Raw genomic sequence first — 24,791 nt, 5'->3', positions numbered from 1 at the left:
ATGCCATATGGAAAGTATAAATATGCCGAAAGACGACTATTTTGTACATATCTCGACCATACCATTTTTCTGCGAGCCATGATCATGCGTGTGGGCAGAGTTTTCTAGATGGAGTCGATCAAGCTACAATTCTGGTTTCTATATACGATTCTTCAACCCGTTCGAACAATCTATGCTCGCCTTCGCATGCAAATTCATGGATTCGACGCTTTGTTCAAGCAAGCTCTCATTTTCAGCATAGTCCTGCTTTGCCCGTTCATCTTCGTAACACTTTGGCTTTGTCCACAGTGCCTCGTCACCGACTGTGCGCTCTCCGTCTCCAAAAATAGGTTTGAAGGCGTAGTCGTAGCTCATCCACATGGCGAGGAAGATCCAGGCAGTCAGCTTGGCATACCACCACGGCGCTCTCCCCTTCTTGTCCTGCACAGCTTTTGCGAGTGTGAAGATCAACATGACAAAGGGTAGCCATATGGCCTGGAAGAGAGTCTTGCCCACCGCCTGTCTTTTGGTCGTGATTGTATATGGACGTAAGTTGAGCAGATAGTCCTGGTATTCCTGGGGCAAATGGCACTCGGCAGCACCATCAGTGATGAGCTTAAGGTAGCGGGCCGATGGTTGCGCATAGTCGGGATCGGGGCGAGTGGCGCGGTCGGTCGACCGCTTGTTGTCATCGTCGAGCAGTGGTGCGAAGAGCGTGTGTGCTTTGAAGGATTGAGAGTCAGGCACAGTGGGTACTGTGTCTGATGTAGGGAGCACGTAGCAGTCGACCAGAATATCCTTGTAGGACGAGCCTCCGCCTTCGGTGGAAATGATATGCGCATAATCGCGGCGTGTCACTTCGTAGACGACGCCCACCAGGCCTTTGTGCCAGCGGTTCTTGTGGTAGTCGCTGCTGCCTGCCTTGTCGTTTGGACTATTATCACCAGGTCCTTTTTGGTCGTCGTCGTCGTCGTTCTTGGTGTTGTCATCGTCATCGTCGCTCAGTGCTTCGGGGGTCCGCTGCGCCGTATTGGCAAAGCAAGGCTCTATATAGGGGATGCCAGGAAGGTCAAACGTCAATCGTAGCGATGGGACCAGCACGTTGATTTTCGACAGAGGACGGATGCCGCGCGCGCCTCGAAATGTCTCTTTGCACAGGTTCGAGCCATAGGCCAGATAGAGCACCGTCTTCTCTTTTTCCTGCGGGACCGGGTCTTGCAAGGCGTCGCATTGTACCGGGTCAAAAGGTTCGTCCTTTAGCGACTCACAAAGGCGCTCTTGCGACGTCTGTGAAATGGCTGGAAAATTGCGTTTCTTAGGTACACGGCGGCCACCTTGTAGTCGAGCGGCCAACCTTTTGTAGAGTGGCGCTGGCCTGTCTGTCATTGTCACTTGGATTTAGGAGATCGTGATGGGAACACCAAAGGACTACAGGTGCGAGACGGTGCAACAGTCAGATTAAGAAGACTGGGAATGCAAAGCTGCCGATAGTAACTAGTCAGTACCACCAAGCATGAGAGTCCGTCACCGCTTGCTGCTTTTTTTAATCTCAAACACGTAACCATCGGTCTAGGTTGCCGTGCGTACTAGCACTTAGTAAGCCATCATCGATCCGCCGGCCCGAAGCATCGCTGTAGCTCAGTAGCCTACCCGCTGGCTTTAGCACAGCCGCCATCTGGCTCTCCTGGTGGGATTCTACAATGCATTCTTTGGCCTAGTAAACGCAGTCAACAATTAATCACTGAATCAGTAGGTACGCCGAGGTGGCTTATTTCAGCTCCGCTGCGAATCCTCTGACTATTGGACCGCAGTTGAGATTCTTTCCCTCTTGAACCTACAGGACCCTACACTTGCTGGCTTATTGTCATGTAGTCTGTCAGACTGTCATCTTCCTTTTTGGCCCCCCTGATTATGTAATCTCTCAGACTTCATGTGACATTTTATGCTACTGCATGATCTTCCAATCATTCTATCGTTTTCCAGTGGAGACCATTGTACTGACTGAAACTTTTTAGCAGAGAGTCAGAACAAATGAATGGTTACATGACTGCCTAGACACCATTACAGCTCAAGCCTGAATTACCTCTATTCCAAGAGCAAGACCACATTTGAATATGCAATCCTCATCTTCAGGACGCAGGTCTACCTACCTCCACAACGCCGAGCAACGAAAAAGGTGCATATGATTTGTGGATACTGATTGTCTTAAGTAAAATGATACGTGTAGGCAGCGCCTACAAACCGATTGTATACGTGTTCTCAATTGGATAACTAACAAGACCTTAGCTAGAAGACAGACTTAGAGCTGATCTAAGACATGTAAATGCGAAGGAGTGGATGTAAAGAATAGTTGGTGCTGAATCATCATGGATATTTTAACGACAGGACGATAACATGTCTCGTTGGCAATCTTAGAATAAATGGACTTAATGGTCTATGTGCACAACGTGCACCGTAGACCATGAATGAGCGAACTTCCATGAATTGGAACTCACAACAGACATTATGCTATGGTGCTACATCTTTCAGATATAGCTATTCAGCTCTGATCTGGTTGTGTTCTTAGTATTGCTGGAGCAAAACTCTTTCCCCAGTATGTGGATTTACCTACACGGCGCGTTTGACTGCATATTTCCAATGTCCCCTTAGCCTAGCCGTTGCTCATTTTGGTGCTACATATTTGTACACATGTAGGTCAACGGTCTCTTCTGTGGCCTCTGTATCTCCCGGGAGAGGATATGAGATAGTTGACACTCTGTTGAAGCCAGCTTCGGCCATCAGCTCAAAGAAGACTACTTCGCTTGGGTGCCGCATCTTCATGGCAACTAGAACTACGGTAGAAGGAGATTCATGTACGATTCGTGATATGGTGTTAACAAATGCCGGACTATCTCGTATTAGATGGCGCTGGTGGGAAGCATAACAGCTCAGGTTCAAGGCATACCTGCTATCGGCATTATATGTGCAGTCAGCCGCGAAGACTAGGTCAAAATTCATGGCAGTGGGATTTAGACTCGCAGGTAGCGCTTCGTCCCAATCAAGCTCTTGGAACTCGATTGAGGACCGAGCTGCTGTCTTGACATGGCTCAGGTTCCTTGTGACAATCTCGCGAGCTTCGGTCAGATCGGTGACGATGATGACAGTGTCTTCGAGACACTGAGCAAGTGATATCCCGGCGATGCCACATCCCGTTCCAAGTTCCAAGACTCGAAGGCCAGACCGGGTTCTGTTGGGGAACAGAACCTGACCTAGTTCGCTCTCTACGCTGAGCAGCTGATCCATATGACATGAGAGCAGTATCCCCGCATCCCTGTCATGTTCAGACAAGAAGTAAACAGGTGGAGTGTGAGGGGCTTCAAAGCATGTTACCACAAATGACGCGCAATGCTGTTGCCTGTCTCTTCCCAGACATTGAGACTAGTGGATGCCAACTGAAAGCGTCTCTCGGCCAGCCTGGGGGCTTCTACCGATACAGTAAAGGGAGCACTCCATGCAGAAACGATGCTGTTGGAATGATGGCTTACAAGGCTCTGAAACTCATCGCAAGTGCTTTTGGGGGTTGTGCTGACTTTGAGACGAAGTGATGTTGATACACCAGACTTGGGCAGGGGTAATCTGATGGGTAGACTTCGCATGCCAGGAGTCCATTGCACTGAAGACCAGACGATGAGTTTCTCGTTGTCGGAGGAATCACAAGCCAGTAGTTCAGCCGACAGCTGTGCATGGGCGGCAAGGAAAGAGTCGCCTAAATCGGAGGTGATGGTGACCAGACACAAGACATCATGAGGCCTCGAAGTCGTCTTGTCAGCCAAGACGATCCGAGGCGTCTTGAGGAAACGCACGTAGCGCATCGATGTGGATAGGATCGAGGCACGTAATAGTAGTGTAAAGCGATATTGCGGGGGGGGGGGGTTCGTGGGGGAACTCTGGAGCAATGTCGTTCAACTAAAGTACGGTACCGGTATGACCAGGGCACACCCCAACACGTTTCCCCACGATTGTACCTACCAAGGACCAGGGCCAATCTATCTCCACGCCAGTGTCTTTATCGCAGCCCTCGATTTCGAGCTTGACTTCGCGCCATGCGCCCCGCACCGCAATAGAGAGCCCATGCGACAACGGCACGACAGGAGACGACGACACAACACAACACAACACAACACAACACGATACGAGCACGGCCCGTTGACCACCGTCATGTATCGTCGGTCGGACCCGCGCTGGAACCGGACGTTGCAGCACCTCAGCGAGAATCTTGAGCACGCAAACGAGTCTGCGCAAGAGAATCTCTACGGCTTCACGCAGCGCTATGTAAACCCCTGCCTGGCTTCCATGACGCACTGTGTGCAGACGTGCACCGCGCCCTGTTTGCCCCGACACAACGACCGCCGGCGCCGGCATCGCGGCCGCTCGCGTGGCCGTGCCGAGTCCAGCTTCGACTTCTACGACGATTGGGACGATGAGGAGAGCGACGGACTGCTGGGCTGGGGCAGCGACAGCCTCGACCGTTTCCTCGCCAGCGCAGGCAGCTATGGCAGTTACCCCAATTACCCCAACTACGGCGCCACCACCACCACCACCACCACCCAGCCCACACGCCAGCCGGCCATGGGCTATTGCGCCCGCAGTCGCGACCCACGGTACAGCACTCCGCGTCGCAAGAGCACTGCCCTTCAGCGCGAGGCTGGCCAGGATCCCACCATCATCCCAAGCTCCTCCTACTTTGGCTTCCTTGGCCGCCTGCCCTGGCGCATTCGTGCCAAGGGGCTGCGCTACAAGCCCTCGGCCGCAGACCTGACAGACCATCCTGGTGCCATGCGCAGTGCGCGTGGTGAGGACCAGCCGCTGTTGGAGGCCATCGACGACGAAGACGAAGATGAGGGGGCCGACGAGGCCAAGCGCCATCGTAGACAGCGGAGCGACACACGCACATCCGGCCATACGACTGACTCCCTCAGCTCGCGCGGTGACATCTTCCCCAGCGAAGACGAGCTCGAAGACGCCGTGCCCCTGGACGACGAGTTCACTATTGCACTCGAGCGGCGCACTACAGGGCAGTGGAATGAGGCCAGCTCCAGCACCAGCAAGCGGCCCTCAGTTTCGCAAGTGTCGACACCGCAAGCCATTGAGCAGGCGCATACACTGCCAACAATCGAACAGCAGCAAGAAGACGTGCAGTTGGGCGAGGACGCAGACATCCGGGGCAAACACCAGAGCGCTCAGCAACCCGCACATGGACGGGGACTGACGCCTGAACAAACTCCACGTGAACAAACGCCTTCCAGCAAGCCTAGAACAGCAGAAACATCATCGCCACATCCGCAATTCCAGATGACCACTGTAGATTCAACAGTCTATCCATTACTGCCATCCCCCACTGGTAACATGGCTACGCCTGCCGACGTCGATCGGGTTCCCAGTATTGTTGATGCTCAAACGATGCCTGAGAGCAGTTCCTTTTACGTGGACGAGTCAGACTATTCGAGCATGGTGCCCACTCCCGTCCGGCCGTCCTCTATCAATGAACCGGATCAGAGCAACATGCCTGCATCTGCTAATGACCAAGATTTTGTGCCTGCAAGGCTACCGTTCTTCGGGGCAGGGTGATGTTGATGGGCCATTGCGGCAACAGTGGAGAGCCCCTATGTCGAAAGGGGCCATGCTAGTGTTAGGAAGCTCTTGCTACACCAAATAGACAGATAGCCGCGAGACGATCGTGCAGTCATGCCATATGAATGAATAGATGAATGTGTCCTAACACGAGACCTGGGTGCAATGTATTCTTTACGCCTTGTAATCATGGCGATGCTATGGCGGCCATTTTCCTGCCAATTAGTGCACATGAAATCACTATGGTCCAAGTCCGCCAAAGGTAATTTGTTTTTTCATCAGACCTTGGTAGATGTCGTCCAATACGCCTCTCTTTCGCTTCTTCCTCTCCTTGTCCTCCTCATGTTCCTGCTCCTCATCTGCGTCCGCTTCTGCATCCTCTTCCGTCCGAGGTTTCCATGCCGATATACTTCCGTCTGCATGCGCAGAGTAAAGTTCAATCTGATGGGCTCGCCAAGCGAGCGAGTTTATCCTATCCTGGATATTGCGATGGCCTTGTGCCTCAGGAGTTTCCGAGAGGAGACTAGAGAACTGATGTGGACGTCGAAGGCGACGACGCAGCTTGCCTTCAAAGAGTTCATAAGCTAGGATCTCGGATTCATTCGGGTAGAACATGACATCGGCATTGGGCTGCAGGTTTTGCGTGGATGGTAGAACAGGAATGCGTGGCGCGAGGCCAGAGTTCTTGACCATGGGCCCAAAATTCGCGAGTGTGTTTCCTCCTGTCTCCGTATTCCAGACGCGGATTCTAGCATCGTGGCCGCATGTAATGAGATGGCGACCGTCTTCTGTCCATACGATGCCATTTACGGGGCCCCTATGGGCTTGCGGACGTCTCATGTGAGAAACAGAGATGGTCGAAGACTTTGCAAGGGAACCAACGGAGTCCTCTAGATCGAGCGTGCCAAGTTCTCCAATGCTGCGTCGAATATCCCAAAAGCGGACGCTGCCATCAGTAGCACCGCTCACGAGGATATGCTCACGGACTGGATTCCACGCAGTCGAGAGGATGGCACCCGAATGACCAGCAAGACTGTGTGTGCTTGCGCCTGAGCGGAGATCTATCAGGCGCACATTTGGGTGCTGCGTTGCGCAAGCAACGAGTAGGTGGGATGCAATAGGTGATAGTGCAAAGTTATAGACAACAGCGTCGAGATCGAAGACGGCAGAAGGCTTCAGCGTCTCACTTGAATAGAGCTTGACGGTATGATCGTACGAGGACGTCATGAATGCAAGTGAATCGAATGGATAGAAGCCTATCTGCGTGATGCCCAGCTTGTGCTCTTCACTGGTTTTATGTACTACCTCCAACGGCAACATGGTGTCGCCCGTCTCCCCCATTGTGGCCTGTGATTCAAGGTCCCACATGGCAATCGAAGAGTCTGCACCACCCGAAAGTAGATAGCGGCCCTCAAACTTATCAATTGTGAGCGCATTGACTCCAGGAGGATGCGCCGCAATGCGTTTACGAGGGTCGCCTGGGGGAGGCAGGTGTTGGCTGAAGTTCAGTGCGTATGGATGAAGTGCATGAATGAGGCGCGAGGCGACGGCGCGTTGGAGAGCATAGTGTGGGTAGAAGCCGTAAGCACGGTCCAGCAAATGTTGAGTGTACATATGCAGCTACATGCTTTGATTATGATCATGGTCTTTCAAACGAGGTAGAGATGAGGTTGCAGAGGGTGGCCACCCAGCTCACAATGCTTACGTAACATTAGCTTACATACCGAATCATCGTAGTTAGAGCGCCAACTAGTAGGCTAGGCAAGCTACATAGCGCCTGCATGTGACTGCCGGTTCACGACGACCAAAAGGTCTTGTCAACCGTGGACAGAAACTTCGCAATATTGTATCTCATCACAATGGAGAGACACAAGAAGTGTGTCAACAGCCTATCCCGTGATCGTGGGGGTCATTCTACACGCGATCTCAGATCTCCGTCACGAAGAAGGGCGAATGTGTACGATGCCGTAGCTGGTAAATTGTTTGGCGCAATCAGCCTTATTATCATGTGCTAATAAATAACAAGGTCGAATTGCACAGAATGGCTTCATTGGAAAATCGTCAGACTCGAAGGTCTCTACACAGCCGCTCCGTCCGGATGAAGTTCTTTTCAAGCAAGCAAAAGCCCCAGTTCGGTACGAGGAGACCGACTATTATCATGCCCATGTTGCGACAGCCGTGCAACAACAGCTTCCTGGCGGTGATATTTTGAGTGCAATACATGCTTATGTCTCAAGTTTGTACTCGCATAACGCACAGCTTGGGAACGAGCCGACCTGGAAATGCATGGACGAAACAGCCCTTATTGCTTTGGGCATTCTACTAGAAGAGACAGCTAGGGAGGTACTTGGAAGCACTGGAGATCTAGCATTTACCGAGCCTGCGAATATGGAAAAGGATGCTATAGTTAAGGGGGCCTTTGGAGATGTTCCCGCCGCAAGCACGAGGCGGGATGCACCCGTCGATGACTCGACCAACAGCGTACAGTCAGATTCGAGCTCTCTTGACAGTGAATCAGATTACACCACGGATGAATCTACTTAGGGCAACTTCCCTATAAAAGGCTTACGTCCAATGTCGTCGGCTGGTCGCCAATGGGCTCGAAATTCGAAACCCAGGTCGTGACCACTGACTACCTACCTTTACGAATATGGAGTTGGAGACTTGGCGTTCACTTTGAAGGAAGGCACCTCCGACATCTAGATCCCAGTGCCTTCCGCAGATACTTCCCCGCCTTCTCTATATTTCTGTTTTCTTTTCTTCTGGGCTCAGACTAGCTGTAGATTTACATACGGCAGGTTTGGTAGATAATCTGTGCATCGCGAAGCCCATGGTACAATCACCCACTCCTTTTTCTACCCGTGGAATCACTGACATCCTCTCAGGCGCCCAAGATTCAGCCCAATGCACAGAAGGCTGCCACGATCCTTGCCTGGTTCCATAGGACTGCACAGGCACATAGCATCAAGGATCTCGAGAAGGTGTTGCCACAAGTGTCATCAATCAGTGGCATGCATGTAAAAGACTACCTACAGGCTCTCTCAGACGACAGCAAGATCCGCGTCGAGAAAATCGGGAGCGGCAACTGGTATTGGAGCTTTCCAAGCGACGAGAAAAAGGCAAAAGACACTGCGCTAGCGAAGGTCCTGGAAGAAAACAACAAAGCTAGCGCTGTGGTTGCTGAACTACGATGGAAAATTGAGGAAGCAGGCGCTGCACGTACCGATAATGCCGACATGCTTATGGACCCTGGTGAGTCATATTTCCCCATCATGACATTGCTTGCTGACTGGAGTGAGGCGAGGATCGCGCAACACTCATGGCCAAGCATACGGATCTTCAAAAGGATATTGAAAAGCTTCGACACGAGCTGAATGCGTACAGCGAGCAGGACCCTGTCGAGATGGAGAAGAAGGTCATGGAAACAACACAACTGCGCGAAGATGTTGGCAAGTTTTCTGATCAAATATTGACCATGGAAGCCTGGCTCAATGCACAGTTGGGGGGTGGGGACCGCGAACAAGTGCTGAACGTGCTAAAGATGCTTTACGTAGATGAGTATGATGAAGAGGATCAGAGCCTCCGTGAGGTATGACATAGGACGTACAGTGGTTGACTGGCAACACCGACAACGAGGCTATGATGGTAGACTATAGCCCAAAAAAAGTGTGAAAGAATCATTTTGAATCATAGAGGCTAGGCCTGACTTAGGAATTCTTGTTGACAGTTACTGTTCGTGCTACTGTTGCGGTTTGTGCCGGGGCCGACTTCAGCCTCATTGGTGCGTTTCGTGCCTTGAGCACGGCCCCTGATACCGTTCATTCGCTTGCAGAACGGCGTCATTTCACAGCATCATCTTTCCAACCGCCAACTCGCTTTTCTCTGACAAAAAGGCCACGCCGGCCAGCACACCGTAGTGCGCCTACGTTTCTCTGTACATATTCCCAAGTTGTTCACTTTATAAAGTCTGCCGCTCCGCAACACAACCCCGCCATTTTTCTTGTCACTGGGCTACACGAAATACATCAAGTCAACAACCGCACCCCACCATGACAACTACGGCAGACCTCGTTGCCGGTATCGGTGCCTCGCAGGAGACTAGAGAGAGCGGACAGAATTCAGCTCGTCGTGGACCGGCTGGAAGAGGCCGGGGCCGGGGCGCGCATTCGAATACTATGCCTGGGGAAAGCATGGAGCAGCACAGCAGCAGCTCCAGGGCTCGGGGGCGCGGCAGCTCTCGCCCTCGTGGACGTGGTCGCGGCCGCGGGAATGTGGATGGAGCCGACGGTCGTAACGAACGTGTCGAGAACAAGGGCAAAGCACCCTTGGCTGATCAGGGCGGGCCAGTTCAAGTGGCTCATAATAAGCCAGGTCTGCATCAGCAATCCGCTGCGGAGGGTGCGGGCGACGACGAGGACGCGGAAGTTTGCTTCATCTGTGCCTCACCGGTACAACACACTGCAGTGGCGCCCTGCAATCACCGGACGTGTCACATATGCTCCATTCGGATGAGAGCACTGTACAAGACCAAGGCATGTGCACACTGCAGGACCGAGTCAGATCATGTTATCCTTACAGATGACCACGAGAAACTGTACGAGCAGTTTGATGCAACTGATTTCTTCAAGTCAGACGACAACCTAGGCATACATTTCGATAACGAGGGCGTGTTCGACGACACACGCTTGCTGTTGCAATACAACTGTCCTGATGGCGATTGCGATGTGGCTTGCTTAGGATGGCCAGACCTCCATCGCCACGTCAAAACGGCGCATCATAAAGTCATGTGGTAAGTTGCCATTGTCTACATTGCGACACGAGGGCGTTTCGTGGTGCGTAGGTCAGCAACGTGGCCATGCTAACCATCTCTAGTGATCTCTGTACACGAAATAAGAAAGTCTTCACACATGAACACGAGCTCTTCACCGCTGTCGAGCTTCGACAGCATCAAAGATCTGGTGATGACGACCCTGGCGCCGTGGACCAAAGTGGTTTCAAGGGTCACCCGGAATGCGGCTTCTGTTCGCAGCGATTCTACGGGGACGATGAGTTGTATACACATTGCAGAGACAAGCATGAGCGTTGTCACATCTGCGATCGTCGCGAAGGGAGTAGGAAGCAGCAGTATTATGTCAATTACGACTCGCTCGAAATGCACTTCAGGAAGGATCATTTCCTGTGCCCTGATCGGGAATGTCTAGAGAAGAAGTTCGTAGTTTTTGATTCAGAAATGGATCTGAAGGCCCATCAGCTCGAAGTCCACCCCAACGGCTTGTCCAAGGATGCCTTGCGCGACGCCCGCCGGGTGGATATGTCTGGATTTCAATTTCGAACTTCGCGCGAGCAAGAGATGGGTAACAACAGAAGAGACGATCGTAGACGAGAGAATGGCAGGGGACGTGGCAGAGGACGCGATCCAAACGCAGAACCAATACCCGCTTCTTCTGCCCAGCCAATGAGTAGGGCAGAACTTGCGTACCAACGACAGATTGAGGCACAGAATTCACGTCCGATAACAGGTCGGACTTTTGGAGGCCAGTTGACGGCAACTCCTACTCCAGGCGAGGCATTTGCTGCGCGAGCTCCAAGAACCGCCACCGAAACCAGCACTGTGACAGCATCTCGACCAACACCAACCAATGCAAGCAACATCACCCATGGCCTGGGTCAGCTTAGTATTGGCCAGCCAGTGGCAAGTTCAACTCCACAGACGCCCCAAGAACAGGCTCGACTTTTACGCCACAATGCCGTTACCGAGCGAGCGACAATGATGCTTCGAAACAACGAAGCGAAGCTGCAAGAGTTCCGAAGTCAAGTATCGGCGTATCGCGCGTCAAAGATTTCGGCGACCCAACTGATTGAAGGCTTCTTCGCGTTATTCGACACCAACTCCAAGGAGATGGGCAAGCTCATCAAGGAACTGGCGGATATATTTGAGATTGCATCGAAACGTGAGGGACTCTTGAAAGCATGGAACGATTGGAAAGCCATCAACGAGGATTACCCTTCGCTGCCAGGCTCGGCAACAGGGCAGGCACTGAATGGCGGTGCTGCGGCCCACGGGGGATCTAGAGTGTTGAAGTTGAAGAGTTCAACAGCACAATCATCCCGCTCCTCTGCGAATCGTCAGGCGAGCTGGTCGTCGAGTAGCGCCTTCCCCGCGCTACCAGCACCGCAATCAGGCCGGATTGGAGCGAAGCCGGGTCACACGCCGTGGTCGTCGTCGTCGTCGTCTTCTGCCGCCGCCGCCAGCACTCGCGCAACTGCTGCGCCATCTCGGGTCGGGCCCTCAAGCAATGCAAGCAAGGTTGGCAGCTCCTCGGACGCCTTTCCCGCTCTACCGGCTGCACCCAAGCCCACTAGCACCATTTTCAGCCCAGGTTACACGGGATCAGGACTGAGGCGAGATACCAGCGGGCGCAATACGCCAATCAACAATGCCTGGGGCGGGGGCTCAAGCGCAAACAGTGGAGCGACGACTCCCACGGTAGAAGAGTCTAGTGGGGCGGGCAAGAAGAAGAACAACAAGAACAAGAAACAGACGTTGTTCCAATGGGGCTGAGGGGGGAGGTTGACGACCATGTACAAAGTTAGCGGTAGATTAGGTAGTTGGAGGTGGTGATGCCAAGAATGTGAATGCATGGGCCGAGATTGGGTGAAGAAAGAAGGGCGTGCGGGCTATGTACAGTAGTTGATGCCAACGTGTCCCGTGTGCAGACTGTGGAGAGGGCAACTAGGTGGTGGTACAAAAGCCACGTGATGGACTGTGGGCCAGCTGGCAATCTTTGACAGTGGACAGAGGAGGGAGGGGAGGGGGAAGAGGAGAGGGCGGGGGCCGACGCAGGCCGAGAGTGGAAGAGGCTGGAGGGCCTGGAGGGGGTGGGGAGGTTGGTTGCAGAGCAGATGGTGGAGCGGCGGGCTGCGCGCCATGGACCAACGCAGCGGGTATCTGGCGCCATCTTGCACTATCTTGCACTATCTTGCACTAGCTCCCGCCGCGATCCTGGCACTGCGCACTTGGCACACCCCTCTTGTGCAGATGGTGGGGGTCGAACAAGGAGATGGGAGCGGGGCGGGGGAAGGAGCTTTCGAGCTTACTTCCCAGCTTACCGTTACTGTTCCATGTACAGTACAGTACGAGGCTGTGGCTCAGGCTGGATGGCATCCATGATACTTGGAGGGGGGGTAGGACTGGTATGTACTTGTGTGCCCATGTAATGGCTATAGGGTATACCTTGGTGTCACCACGGTATAGTAGAGTATACCTACAACAAGATCAATAATCATGGGTAATCAGACTCTATAGTTAGGTAAGCAGGACTCTAAGTCGGTAGAAATGTCGTCCCAGGAGTCCAAGAGTCTTGGCATGTAGAGTATGGCTGGCCACACTTATTCTACCGGCACTGCATCAGTTTCTGCACCTGCTACTGCGCGTCTTGGTCTTGATGACACTCTAGTTCCCATCTCTTTTCCTCGCCCACTTCTTGCCGCATGATGTTGATGGCGCCATCGTATTGCGTGCGCACCGTCTGGGTAGGTGGATACAGTATAGATTATATGGGGTATGGCTTGTATGGCTTGTATGGGGCTGGCTTAGCGGGGCGCACAAAGCCCAGTTTTAGCCCAGCGATCTCCCGCCTCGAAAGCTATTGAAGCTCCCCGCTATCTCTACGACGCCGCCCTATCTGTGCTACTCTCACGTTTCCTTTTACTCTTACGTTGACCTCCACCTTCACCTTTGCCTGCACTGCCGGCTCTCGCATCAATCGCGCACTGGGTCGCTTTGTCTCTGCTGCACACTCGTGTCGCACTCTTTCTACCATACGACCAGTACCGTACCACACCATAAGTGCGACCTTGTCTGGGCGTGCACCTGTTCACAACGCCTGACCCTCCCCCCTTGGTGGTACTACCCTTCCCAGCTCCAGGCCTCCCGGTAGCTCCCCAAAAGCTAGTCTTCGTCTCCCCGCAATCGCACCGCCGTCGCAACGGCTGCCCCTCCACCGCGACTACGGGCCCATCTGCTTGCTCGACACACGGCAGACCTCTCCCGCAGTGCCGCGCATCCCCACGCCCACAGCACAGTGCACAGTGCACAGTGCACACAAACACGCTCTCTCTCTCTCGCTCGCGCTCTCTCTCTCCACACAGAACACACTCCACGGCCCATACAGCACCAGAGCCCACTGCACGGCACTGCCCGACCTTGAACTGCACCGTACCTGGTTGCACACTGGTTTCTGACGTGCAAAAATCACGGGTCTCGTCGCCCACGCACTGAGCAGTGAGTGAGCGAGTTGGTCGACTACCAACGGAGTAACGAAACCTCCCCTCTCCCGCAGCCATCGCCCGTCGGTGGTCCCAAGAGCCCCAGAAGCTCACATACCAGGTCCACCCCACCCACCTGCCCCGAACCAGTCCGCCAGGATGCTCTCATCACAGTCACGCCAGCCAAATAATGCCTACTATCAACCTACACCTGCCCCCGCGCAAGCCCCCAAACCTGAGGGTGGCCCACCGCTGCCTCCCACCCAGCGCCTTCATGACTCCAGCATGATGCCACACATGCAACCACAGCATCTTCCCACTCAGCAAGCCAATCTGATGCACCCGCAACAGTCGCGCCCACCACCACCACCATCGCCACAGCACCAGCAGCCACAGCCACAGCCACCTCCACCTCCACCTCCACAGCAACAGCAACAGCCTCAGCCTCAGCAACAACAACAACAACAACAACAACAACCGCAACCCCAGCAGCAGCAACAACAACAGCCGCAGATGCAACAGCAGCAGCAGGTCACACAGCAGCATGCGTCTGCGTCTCAGCGGATCGAAATCTACATTGGCCAGCGGAACGGCAGATCGTACAGGTACATACGCCTTTGGCCCCACTCAATCCTGAACCCCTCTTCATCTTTGCTGACATGCCTGCAGACTGTCCGTCGAGCAACAGCCTGTTCGAGCCCGCATGTGCGGCTTTGGCGACAAGGTAAGACAGCCCATGCAATGACCCAAGTGCCTTGGAATAGCACCGAGACATGTGATCTGACCAATGACAGGACCGCCGCCCCATTACTCCACCGCCTTGCATCCGCCTGGTGGTGTGCGATACTAAGACAGGTCAAGAAATCCTGCCCAATGATGTCGACAGTACCTTCTTCGTTCTCATGGTCGATCTATGGTCCGAAGATGGAATGCGTGCTGTCAACCTAGTCCGCCACAGCAGCGCTGCGCCCACTGTCAGCATCAGCAGTAGCACCACTACCGCCTATCCACCGCCACCAGAACGGGCCACCCTGTACATGCAGCAGCAGTATCCAGGATTCGTCCAGCAAGTGGCACCCCGCACTATGAACCCCTACGGCCATGCCACCACTCATCAGGCTTATTATACCACCGGGCCAGTCGCCCCAGACTATCAGCTCTACGGTGCACCTGGTAGCTACGGGAATCCCATCCATGTCACTGGGCCCGTAGCGCCTTCCATCACCCAGAACCACACTCGCAACCTCATTGGCATGAACGCTGTCAATGCGTGTCGGCTGAACGACCCAGACGGCAACCCAGGCTTTTGGTTTGTTCTTCAAGATCTCAGTGTCCGCACCGAAGGGACTTTTAGGTATGTCAAGCTTTGATGGGCGATTCTTTGAGGACCAACCTAACTCCTGCAGACTCAAGTTGAGCATGTGCGATATTGGAAGTGGCCAGAGCCCGAATGCCGCCGTCGTCAGCAACGGCAAGTGTCCGATCCTTGCCTCCACTTTCTCAGAGCCCTTCACTGTCTACTCGGCCAAGAAATTCCCAGGTGTCATTGAGAGCACACCGCTCAGCAAGTGTTTTGCTTCGCAAGGCATCAAGATACCCATTCGCAAGGATGGCGTTAAAGAGCGGGGCAATCAGGCCGAGTACGACAACGATGATTGAACTGAGCGGTCACACCTCTTGTAACAGAGTCTCACGAAACCAACTACTCTGAGGCTACACCCGATGCTGCTTTGACGATAATTTTTTTTCTTGCCTTGAGATCTTTTCATGCATTATTCTTCCATCAGCATTACCTGGACGGGCGTTGGGGGTCTACATGGACTGCGGCGCCTTGGTCTTCGCCAAATGCTTGAAATCTTCTTTTTGAAGCTTTTTGGACTTGCCATTGCTGGCGGGAAAATCCCATGTTTATGAGCTTCTGTTGTCTTGATAGGACGGGGATATTCATATGGAAATGGATATCACAGTACGTGCTGTTGATGTGCGGCGTTGTCGATGAAGACTTGTTTTCTGACGAGATGTCATGGCTAGATGTTTTACAAAATGAATTGTTGTACAACAGAGCACAAGGTCTCGAGATGCCATGACCTAGTAGTTCGTGTATCTTTACATGAAGCTATGCGAGCAGCATTACTTTGACCACTGTTGTGTTTATCATGTCGATGGGTTATGGAGAGGATTGAGATTTGATTCCGAAAAAAAAAGTTTGTCTTTGCAACACCCCGCTAGTCTTTGATATTGTAATGTCTATGGGAATGTATCCGTGAATTGGAATCGTTGATTTACGACTTGCCTGCTGTGTGACATGGGTATCTGGGCACCTTGGGCTAAGCTGATGATTATATCATTCAACCAGACACACAAGATCACCCGCACCACCTAAGGAAACCCCCGGTAACTGCCCATCTCCACCCCCAGACTCACTCAAGGAACATGGCCCTGCTGGAACCAAGTCCAAATGTTGAGGCCAATCTTGACGCCCGTTTTGACGGGCAAACCGGCGTGCCAGGTTTCCCAGTAGCCGGTGCCGTCGGGCCGCATGTTTTCCCAGTAGATTGCGTTTCCTGGAATGGGTTTGAAGATTATCCCTTGGGTTGGATGTTCTTCACTTTTTCCTTTTCCGCCTTCCCTTCCTCCTTCCCTTGCATGCCCATCACCCCGCTCCCGCTCCCGCTCCCCCTCACACTCCAAAAACCGACACCACTGCGCCCCCACGGGCCTCGCCAGGCGCGGAAAATGCGTCCCACCACCCGTACAATTCGCCTCTAGATAGACCATAAAACTACTCACACGGCCCGCCTGGGCCGTCGCAGTACTCCAGTCGTAGTGGTAGGTGTAGTGCCCGCCCACGCCGTACCGCTGCGCCCACAGCTTCTCGATGAAGGTGTAGGGCCGCCAGCCTTGGAAGCTGTGCGCGCGTTGCTCGATGCATTGGATTAGGGGGGTGCGTGGGAGCCGGGCTTTTTCAGAGTGCCGGATCTTGGGGTCGAGGGTTTCGTGGCCTTGGTTCCAGATTGTGGAGGGGGTGAAGTGGGGGTTGCTGGGGAGGGGGGGGGGGTTAGCAGGGGGAATGTAGACGGGGTCGTTGTATAAGGGGAATCTGGGGGTTTGGGGGGTGGTTGGATGGAGGTGTTGGGCTTGTGATAATGAAGAATTGTATGTAATGATGGACGAAAGAAAAAAAAAAGAGGCCAGGATGTCTGCTTCCAAAAGATACACAGGCCCTTGAATTCAACGGTCATGAACAACCCAGCCCGCATCGCATCCTTCCTCTTCCTCACCCCAATCCCACTCTCCACACATCTCCCCAAACCCCACTAACCCTCCCTTGCTAAACGACCAAAAGACCCAAAAAAGAAGAAGAAGAAGAAGAAGAAGAAGAAGAAGAAGAAGAAGAAGAAGAAGAAGAAGAAGAAGAAATGAAAAGAAGAGGACACCAAATCCCCCCCAACTCACCTCAAGCCCACAATCTCCCCAGCCTCCTCCCTCGCCACAAACCCCTCAATATACACAACCAACGGCTCCCGACTCAAAACATACACACCCCTATACGCATACTGCGCACACTCGAGCCCCGGCTCCGGATGCGCCAGATTCTCAAGCGTCTGGGCGTGGAGCGCGGCTGTGCGGTGCGCGGCCTGGGACGAGTCGGCGGTGAAGGAGAATGTGGAGAGGGAGGAGGGCGAGGGCGCGCCGGCGAGGAGGTAGGCGATTGCGGCGAGGAAGAGGTATTGGAGGAGGGAGGTTAGGGGGATGGAGGGGGGGAGGAGGCGGCGCATGGTTTGTGATTGGATGGGGAGGGGAGGGGATATCAAGGTGGATGTGAATGTGAATGTGAACAGGAACAGGAACAGGAACATGGACATTAACAGAAGAAATGACCGACTTCTCCACCTAGCGAACCGCACACCGTATCTACCCTACCCTACCTACCTACCTACCTACTCACCAGCAACCAATGCACCCCTTCCCCTCCCCAAGCACCCGCCCTTTCAGACCCAGCAAGCAGGAAAAAAAAAGGTTCAAAATAAAACCCGCAAACTCATCTCCACCCATCCTTTGCGGGCGCCATGTACCAGTAGACCCCATGACCCGCACGACACATTGACGACAACGCGAGGACAACGCGAGGATAAACATACCCGCTTGTGCAAATTGCCATGATGCGTGTGCAAGCGGTGCGGGTAAAGTAAAGTAAATACAGTACGGTACGGTAAGCGCGGTGGGGCGGACAGCGGCATGTACCAGTCCCAGTCCCAGTCCCAGTCCCCAGTCCCTAATTGAATTGAAGTGAATTTATTTAATTTTTCCAAAAAAAAAAATAAAAAAAAAATTAAAATAAGCCCCCAACAGTCGGTTTCACAGGGAACGGTTGGGTGGGAGAATGAGTGGTTACAAGGACGAGGACGAGGACGAGGACAGGCTGGGCACGGGCACATGCACAACTACCGTACCACTATCCCGTAGTCACAGGGTTGTTGTATCTACACATCTCTCAGCATACAAAGCCACAATCTATACGCTCGAAGGATACCAAACGCAACCACCCAGCTTGAAAAGGATTCGGACAAAGACAGATGGGTAGAGTAGAGTAGAGTAGAGTAGAGTAGAGTAGAGTAGGTAGGAAGAGGTCTAGGATGGCTAGCCGGGGTTATAGGCCGATCAGTTATTGATCGGGGTCTACAATCTAGACCCAGCCAGGGCAGAGAGGGGGGGGGGGGGTGAGGAAGCGGTTTAGCTTGATTTTGATTCTCTCTCCTACTGTGGAATAGGATTGACATGTAGCACTGGGATTAAAAGTGCGATTGTGTAGACTACTGTATGTTACCATGGGAAAGACAGGGAAGAAGAAGGGGCTACATGGAGTAAAATAAATACAAGTCAAATGTGCACGTACATCAAACTTCAAACCCAATTCACAGCACAATCCCAAATCAAACAAGAAAAAAATTCGGTCAATCGCTACGAAGCCCATCATCTCCGCCTTCTATGAAGCGCGCCTACCTGAAATGGGCAAAAAGAAAGAAAGAAAGAAGCAAGGAAAAAAGGAAGGAATATCTCGTGGATATCAATAAGGAGAAAAAAAAAGCAAAATGGCTACAAGAGAAACCCCCGTTGCAAGCTCGTAAAAAAGCCCACGTGGCAGTCAACGCTAGAAAAGCCCAGTCTAAAAGAATGGCCCAAAGAAACCGCAATTGCTCAGCAACAAATGGGCACCAATCCTCCTCTCTGGCCTCGAGAGCACTCGACAACCAGTCAACATATCAAATCAAACCCGGACCCAGTAGCCATTGGACTTGCTTGTCCCACATGGGCCCATGCAAAATGTAAACACATTTGCAAAAAAAAAAAAAGGAGAAAAATAGACAGCACAACGCTCAAACCTCATAATAGGCTATTCTGTTGCTCGTCCTATCCGTACTCATCTTGAGCGTCGTCATGCCCATCTGCCGTCCTGACAAGGCCGCCCTCCATCTCTATCCATTCCCCAACCCTGCTCACTCTTCTCAATTGCCGCCTGACTGCCTCTCATGTTGTTCCGCCACTTCTCGAGCGTAAAACTCGACCAGCATTGTCCCATAGGCTTCCATCTCCTCCAAAGGTACCGCAAGACGGAAGTCGTTCAACAGAAGGAATTGCAATTCTAGGTGATTCAGCTCGACTAGCGGTAAGCCGCCGACCTACGAGCCATTAGCCAAAGGAAAAAAAAAGACGTGTGAAGACGCACCTTCGCATATCTAGAGTTGGTATAGAAGACGTCAGAAAAAAACTTGCTCGCGCACGTAACACCGGCAATCACAAGGCGGTGTATGTTGAAGCTGTCGACAACAAAAAATTGAGAGAGATTGTATGCATCAGAGTCCAATTCCTGTAAAGGCGGAGAGGGTGGCTGTGAAGCTTGTGCTGGCGCGTCCGACGGTTTCCCCAAAGATCCCGAGCATGGGGGAGTGGCCGTCTGGGCAGCAGCTGATGAGGATAGTGTGGTGGTAGTGGAGCCTGACGCGGCAGATAATGCAGGGTTCAAATGCTCCAAGGACTAATGGTTAGCTTGTTGCAAATCAGACAGCAGGCTGGCACTTACCCTCTCCGTCATTCTGTCAAAATAGACAAGCAGACTCAAGAAAACCTCGTACGTGGTCGGACAGTATTTGTGAATCCGGCTGAGATAGCTGAGGATGGAAATGCTGGGCACATTTTTGCCATGAAAGGCTAGTACGCTTGTTGTCTGCTGGCTCAGGCCAGAGGTGCTCTCCGGAGGCGGTATTTGGCGATGGAGGTGGTCATGCTGGCGATCGTTGGTTGTGGTGATCTTGGTCAGTAGTCCGGCCACCATCTCGATGATGTCTGTCACCGGCATCTCACTGATTTCATACTGGGGCGCCACATGGGTGGGGTCTTGGCGCTGCCGCCGGGCCTGGGAGCGCGCCTGCGAGAAGGGGCTAGCATCGTCAATGGCGAAGCTCTGGATGTGGGACAGGCTCTTGACCTTGATGCGTCTGGATGATAGCGGGGTTGAATCTGCGAGGGAACGTAGTGACGGTGCCGGCGAGGGCTGAGTGGGGACCAGGGCTGCCGAAGGAGCCGTCTGGGGTTCGGCGCCCTGGGTTGTGGGCAAGGATGTAGGTGTGTGGGTAGGCGTCGGCGTAGGGTCAGGAGCAAGCGTCGAATGCCGCGACTGTGGGCGGAATCGTGGACTGGGGGGTGCTGGAGCCGTGTGCTTGGGCAGTTCTATTGGGAGATGCTGGGACGGTTGGGCGTGTGCTGCGCTCGATGGTGATGGTGGGGCTCCCGAGTCGGCCATGGGAACATCAGTCGTAGCAGAGGGCGCGACAAACTGCGGCGCATGCGTCTTGGACGATGGAGACGGACGGATCGGGGCGTGGTGCTCGTGGGCCGGGGGATGCGCGCTCCCACCGCCGCCGAACATGGTCTTGTTGAAGTGGTTTCCACCAAAGTCGCTCACCAATATCGATCCCATGCCGCGGAGCCGGGGCGAGCGTGTCCAAGAGGGAGGGAAAGGGAAAGCGAAAGAGAGAGACAGAGAGAGAGAGAGAGATAAGAGACTTCAGCAGGCGCGATGCAGCGCAAGGGCTTCAAGTAAGTCAGTGGCGTTGCGTGGAGTGGTGTCAACGGGCGAAGTTTGGCGCAGTAGACAGGCCGAGGGGGTGTTGAAGGTGTTGGTGGTGGTGGTGGTGGTAGTGGTGGTGGTAGTGTTGGTGTTGTGGTGCAGACCGCCAACAAGCTCTTCTTACCTTGACCTATGGCCGCACGCCTTCAGGAGACGCAGTGGAGACGCAACAAGCAGGCAATCAATGGCATGTCCTGCGAGCTTCTGCCGTGCCCAAAGCAAATTGGACGGCGACGCGTCAAAAAGTGAGAGTAACAAGGACGCCAGGAGGGTGGAGGGGGTTTAGAGGGAAAGGGAGAGGGGGAGGGGGCGAGGGGCGAGGGGCGAGGGGCGAGGGGGTGACAATACCGCAAGTCTTGGGCGGTGTCGAGGGGGGGGGGAGGGGGAAGGGAGCACTACCAACGTTCACAAGCTGTCCACTCCAGAGCTAGCTCCGTCATACCGCCTTATATAACCCGCCTACCATTCATTTGCGTGACGCAACACTGCACCTACCTACGTGCGCGCAGATCCGGCCTGTCGATTCTCTAAACTCTCCACATTGCCCCTGATAATCAGTTGTGACACGCAGTCATCGTGTACTCTACACACACACACACACACACACACATGCACACACACGCAGACATCCACATGCGTGGGGGCATCAGAGCACCTTTGCAGCGCTCACTGCCAAATGGACTGCGTCTGCCCAGCAGCTGTCTGCACTTCACTTGGCACCCACGTGAAAGCCGCCGGTGGGCGTGCAATAGGACCGTCCCTCCTAGAGGATAAAAAAAGTGTCAAAACCCTCACAGCGACAATGGGCCAATGGGTCAATTCTGATTGCATCTGTTGGTGACGGCTCACCCCGTGTCTGTTGACATCGGTTGACAGTTCACCATCGGCACCAGTGGACACTACATCATGCCAGCCTCAGTCTACTGCCTTCCTGGTCCCTCGTAGTTTTGATCGGGTAGATACAAGTGACGCTGTGCGCCCTGTCCAGTGAGTACCACCATACGAATGACACCGCCAGAGCTACCATCCCACTTGATGGCTTCGGCCAGCGCTCCCTTGACAAACTTGATGCCTTCCTCCTCGCTCATGTTTTCCCTCCAGTTTGCGTCGCAGTATCCGTAGATGTAGGTTGAGCCCGAGCCACCAATGGCATAGGCTTGCTTGTGCAGCGAGCCTCCGAGGGGAATCGAGTACACTTGTCCGCCATGTCGGTGGTCCCATCCAGCGATAATCAACCCCGCGCTGCAGCCATGTTAGCAGGTAAAAAAGCAATTGGCCGCCGACATGCGTCACACTCACGAAAGTTGGTCCTTGTTGGAGTAGCAGAGCTCCTGGAATATCGCTGCCGCTGTTTGTGTTGTCGGTGGCTCGTCGTTGGTGGCGCCATACATGCCCAGGTGGTATTGAACAATGTCCGCAACCGCCTGGGTGTCGGCAGCTGACCCCGACCTACAGCACCAGATAGTGTCATGCACCTGTGTGAGTTTGTCGGTGACACGGTTCGCAATGTAGGCGCCTGTCGTGGTTCTACTATCGGCGGCTAATATGACGCCGTCTTTGAAGTTGATCGCCATGCTGTGCGGTGTCAGCGGATGGGCAGTAGACGGAAGGCGACGAGCGCATCAACGTACATGGAAGTCCCTAAGCTAATGAGGTGGTCAGCATGCTTCGGCATCTAGATAGGAGGACAGGCTATGCGTACTTGACTTCGCCCTTCTTGAGATGGTTCATGTCGATGTGGATGCCATCTACGCCAGAGTCAGCTATTTCGCTGCGGGCCTTGACCGAGGGAGGGGTAATAGCAACAATGGTCATGGCAATGGCAGGCAAAGGGATAGACATGTATTTACCTTCTCCAAGCATGCCAGTAGCCATCATTGTGGTCGCGGGCACTGAGTGTACGAGATGCGTACTAGTTCGCCGGGCACATGCACGTAGTAGTGGTAGTAGAAGCCGAAGAGGAGGGGAGGAAGAAGAAGACAAAGAAGAACGCTGAGGTGTAGGTCGCAAGCGGGGTGGAACGGACAAGTCGCTGGGCGGTTGGGTGTCTTGGACTTGTAATGGCGGAGAGGCAGAGAAGTGTATTGGGGGCAGGGTGAGGTAAGTTAGTCTAGCCAGGCAAACACAAGCTACGCAGCCCCAAGCTCCACCACCACCACCACCACCAGCTCCTCCCCCTCCAACCGACTCTCCGACAGATGCTGCCAGTCTTGGCACTGCGCTTGCATCCATGGTACCTAGATACCGGTAGGTAGGTGGGCATATATATCGGTTGCCATCTTATTTCTACTGAACACATGTGTATCATAATTCTCCCTTCTCCTATAATGTGTAGTAGTGTGCTCTACTGTCTAGGGGATAACGGTAGAGAGCTAGCTTCTGTCTAGCCCTTGATCCCTCCCACGACCACCACTACCACGATCATCATCATCATCATCACCATCATCCACAACCATCATGGCCTCCTCCATAGACACCTTCATGTCCTATCTGCGCCTCCCCCTCCTCGCCTCGTCTGGTGTGGCCGCCCTCCTCAGCGGTCTGCTTTACTTCAAGCAAAAGTACCGACCTTCTCGCAACCCTAGAGTGGACATGCAGAACTAAGTGCGGCAGTGAACTCATCTATCCACGAAACTTTCCGCCCGATGCACGCACCAATGTCCCCCGCCCGTCGCAATTCGCCATCCCCGACTTTGAGGAACTCTTCATCCCCACACCCGACGGCGAATCCCTCAGCGCCTTCCTTATACGGGCCAACAAGCAGCATGCGCGAAACGTCACAGTGCTCATGTTTCATGGCAATGCAGGGAACATTGGCTACAGGCTGCCCATAGCGAAGGTACTCGAGAATGAGCTGCGGTGCAATGTCCTCATGTTGCAGTATCGCGGCTATGGTCTGTCCTCGGGCAACCCCAATGAAAAGGGCATCATGATAGACGCCCAGACCGGCCTTGATTACATTCGACAGCGCCATGAACTGCGCGATACGCGCATCGTCCTCTACGGCCAGAGCCTAGGGGGCGCTGTTTCCATAGGGCTTGCAGCCAAGAACCAGAAGCAGGGCGACATTGCTGCCATCATCTTGGAGAACACGTTCACGTCCATCAAGAAGTTGATACCCAGGTCAGTCGCTGGATACCTGCGTCTCGCCAGTTTCAACTGACACACTTCATAGTGCTTTTCCGCCTGCTCGGTTCCTTGCGCCTCTTTGCCACCAGATCTGGCCCAGCGAAGACACGTTGCCGCAAATCGAGAAGATACCCATCTTATTCCTCAGCGGGCTTCAAGACGAAATTGTCCCGTAAGCAGACAATCCAAGCTTCTTTCCCCTCGCATGTGCTACGCGTGGGAACCTCATGCCAGCAGACTGACGGTTGTAGGCCTTCGCATATGAGCAGGCTGTTTCAGGTATGCCGAAGTCCCAAGGTTTGGAAAGAGCTAGCCAACGGAAGCCACAATGATACTGTTGCGGAGCCTGGCTACTTTCAGTACATTGACGAGTTCCTGGGCGAATATGTCGCACGTTGAGATTACAGGACCAAGCAATTTTGGTATCAGACGGCAAACCAAGACGACGATGAAGATGGGAGAAGACACTACCAGAGTAGAGCAGGCGCATCGAATTGCGAAACGACGCTGGCCGTTCCAGCCCGAGCGCATCATCTGATTTTCGACTGCCCATGCAGTGTGCGTGAGCAGGTTCGGAGAGGATGCACGCGTCGATTTGTCGGGAAAAGACTTCCGGGGTGGATAGATGGCTCCGGCGGCAGAGAGGCTCTCATGATCTGGTGTGCTACTTTGGTAG

General features: G+C 53.6%; 11 protein-coding genes across 11 annotated transcripts; 6 read left to right on the top strand and 5 right to left on the bottom strand.

The window, feature by feature from the left end:
* Nucleotides 1–138: 138 nt before the first annotated feature.
* On the bottom strand, nucleotides 139–1,365 carry IAQ61_001763 (uncharacterized protein; the record flags this gene model as incomplete). Its single annotated transcript, XM_003833590.2, has 1 exon — nucleotides 139–1,365. One exon carries the CDS (start codon nucleotides 1,363–1,365, stop codon nucleotides 139–141), a length of 1,227 nt encoding a protein of 408 aa, XP_003833638.2.
* A 534-nt stretch (nucleotides 1,366–1,899) lies between these two features.
* IAQ61_001762 (uncharacterized protein) lies at nucleotides 1,900–3,880 on the bottom strand. The gene is made up of 5 exons (XM_066095251.1): nucleotides 3,349–3,880; nucleotides 2,924–3,289; nucleotides 2,591–2,866; nucleotides 2,475–2,529; nucleotides 1,900–2,250 (listed from the first exon to the last, which is right to left on the bottom strand). The coding sequence occupies exons 1-3, from the start codon at nucleotides 3,828–3,830 to the stop codon at nucleotides 2,641–2,643; spliced, it is 1,074 nt and encodes a 357-aa protein (XP_065954735.1). The 5' UTR covers nucleotides 3,831–3,880; the 3' UTR covers nucleotides 1,900–2,250; nucleotides 2,475–2,529; nucleotides 2,591–2,640.
* A 62-nt stretch (nucleotides 3,881–3,942) lies between these two features.
* IAQ61_001761 (uncharacterized protein) lies at nucleotides 3,943–5,586 on the top strand (the record flags this gene model as incomplete). Its single annotated transcript, XM_003833588.2, has 1 exon — nucleotides 3,943–5,586. One exon carries the CDS (start codon nucleotides 3,943–3,945, stop codon nucleotides 5,584–5,586), a length of 1,644 nt encoding a protein of 547 aa, XP_003833636.2.
* A 243-nt stretch (nucleotides 5,587–5,829) lies between these two features.
* On the bottom strand, nucleotides 5,830–7,203 carry IAQ61_001760 (uncharacterized protein; the record flags this gene model as incomplete). The annotated part of the gene is made up of 1 exon (XM_003833587.1): nucleotides 5,830–7,203. One exon carries the CDS (start codon nucleotides 7,201–7,203, stop codon nucleotides 5,830–5,832), a length of 1,374 nt encoding a protein of 457 aa, XP_003833635.1.
* A 245-nt stretch (nucleotides 7,204–7,448) lies between these two features.
* Nucleotides 7,449–8,133, top strand: IAQ61_001759 (uncharacterized protein; the record flags this gene model as incomplete). Its single annotated transcript, XM_003833586.2, has 2 exons — nucleotides 7,449–7,563; nucleotides 7,616–8,133. 2 exons carry the CDS (start codon nucleotides 7,449–7,451, stop codon nucleotides 8,131–8,133), a joined length of 633 nt encoding a protein of 210 aa, XP_003833634.1.
* Nucleotides 8,134–8,419: 286 nt separating this feature from the next.
* On the top strand, nucleotides 8,420–9,184 carry IAQ61_001758 (uncharacterized protein; the record flags this gene model as incomplete). The annotated part of the gene is made up of 3 exons (XM_003833585.2): nucleotides 8,420–8,422; nucleotides 8,475–8,841; nucleotides 8,889–9,184. 3 exons carry the CDS (start codon nucleotides 8,420–8,422, stop codon nucleotides 9,182–9,184), a joined length of 666 nt encoding a protein of 221 aa, XP_003833633.2.
* Nucleotides 9,185–9,638: 454 nt separating this feature from the next.
* IAQ61_001757 (uncharacterized protein) lies at nucleotides 9,639–12,151 on the top strand (the record flags this gene model as incomplete). Its single annotated transcript, XM_066095250.1, has 2 exons — nucleotides 9,639–10,378; nucleotides 10,462–12,151. The coding sequence occupies 2 exons, from the start codon at nucleotides 9,639–9,641 to the stop codon at nucleotides 12,149–12,151; spliced, it is 2,430 nt and encodes an 809-aa protein (XP_065954734.1).
* Nucleotides 12,152–13,017: 866 nt separating this feature from the next.
* On the top strand, nucleotides 13,018–16,083 carry IAQ61_001756 (uncharacterized protein). The gene is made up of 5 exons (XM_003833584.2): nucleotides 13,018–14,462; nucleotides 14,527–14,581; nucleotides 14,652–15,211; nucleotides 15,264–15,823; nucleotides 15,889–16,083. Exons 1-4 carry the CDS (start codon nucleotides 14,017–14,019, stop codon nucleotides 15,514–15,516), a joined length of 1,314 nt encoding a protein of 437 aa, XP_003833632.2. The 5' UTR covers nucleotides 13,018–14,016; the 3' UTR covers nucleotides 15,517–15,823; nucleotides 15,889–16,083.
* Nucleotides 16,084–17,822, bottom strand: IAQ61_001755 (uncharacterized protein). Its single transcript, XM_003833583.2, has 2 exons — nucleotides 17,314–17,822; nucleotides 16,084–16,897 (listed from the first exon to the last, which is right to left on the bottom strand). Exons 1-2 carry the CDS (start codon nucleotides 17,721–17,723, stop codon nucleotides 16,282–16,284), a joined length of 1,026 nt encoding a protein of 341 aa, XP_003833631.2. The 5' UTR covers nucleotides 17,724–17,822; the 3' UTR covers nucleotides 16,084–16,281.
* Nucleotides 17,823–19,364: 1,542 nt separating this feature from the next.
* Nucleotides 19,365–22,717, bottom strand: IAQ61_001754 (uncharacterized protein; the record flags this gene model as incomplete). The annotated part of the gene is made up of 6 exons (XM_003833582.2): nucleotides 19,365–19,538; nucleotides 19,586–19,894; nucleotides 19,940–20,816; nucleotides 21,911–22,228; nucleotides 22,286–22,561; nucleotides 22,689–22,717. 6 exons carry the CDS (start codon nucleotides 22,715–22,717, stop codon nucleotides 19,365–19,367), a joined length of 1,983 nt encoding a protein of 660 aa, XP_003833630.2.
* A 726-nt stretch (nucleotides 22,718–23,443) lies between these two features.
* On the top strand, nucleotides 23,444–24,514 carry IAQ61_001753 (uncharacterized protein; the record flags this gene model as incomplete). Its single annotated transcript, XM_003833580.1, has 4 exons — nucleotides 23,444–23,547; nucleotides 23,600–24,109; nucleotides 24,162–24,287; nucleotides 24,367–24,514. 4 exons carry the CDS (start codon nucleotides 23,444–23,446, stop codon nucleotides 24,512–24,514), a joined length of 888 nt encoding a protein of 295 aa, XP_003833628.1.
* Between the last annotated feature and the right edge of the window lie 277 nt (nucleotides 24,515–24,791).

Source organism: Plenodomus lingam (genome assembly GCF_022343315.1).
Source record: "Plenodomus lingam strain CAN1 chromosome Unknown contig_13, whole genome shotgun sequence".
In the NCBI taxonomy this organism is placed as follows: Eukaryota; Fungi; Ascomycota; class Dothideomycetes; order Pleosporales; family Leptosphaeriaceae; genus Plenodomus; species Plenodomus lingam.
Note: the sequence above shows the minus strand (reverse complement) of the source record. Positions and strands in the feature narration are given on the sequence as shown.

What these genes read in the sequence shown, in the direction of transcription:
- IAQ61_001762 (XM_066095251.1), bottom strand. Translation starts at nt 3,830, where the DNA reads ATGCGCTACGTGCGTTTCCTCAAGACGCCTCGGATCGTCTTGGCTGAC. An exon ending in AGCATTGCGCGTCATTTGTG is followed by an intron (nt 3,290 to 3,348) that starts GTAACATGCTTT and finishes TGAACATGACAG; the next exon opens with GGATGCGGGGATACTGCTCT. An exon ending in ACATATAATGCCGATAGCAG is followed by an intron (nt 2,867 to 2,923) that starts GTATGCCTTGAA and finishes AATACGAGATAG; the next exon opens with TCCGGCATTTGTTAACACCA.
- IAQ61_001756 (XM_003833584.2), top strand. Translation starts at nt 14,017, where the DNA reads ATGCTCTCATCACAGTCACGCCAGCCAAATAATGCCTACTATCAACCT. An exon ending in CGGAACGGCAGATCGTACAG is followed by an intron (nt 14,463 to 14,526) that starts GTACATACGCCT and finishes ACATGCCTGCAG; the next exon opens with ACTGTCCGTCGAGCAACAGC. An exon ending in CGCACCGAAGGGACTTTTAG is followed by an intron (nt 15,212 to 15,263) that starts GTATGTCAAGCT and finishes TAACTCCTGCAG; the next exon opens with ACTCAAGTTGAGCATGTGCG.
- IAQ61_001755 (XM_003833583.2), bottom strand. Translation starts at nt 17,723, where the DNA reads ATGTCCATGTTCCTGTTCCTGTTCCTGTTCACATTCACATTCACATCC. An exon ending in GGGGAGATTGTGGGCTTGAG is followed by an intron (nt 16,898 to 17,313) that starts GTGAGTTGGGGG and finishes CCCCCTCCCCAG; the next exon opens with CAACCCCCACTTCACCCCCT.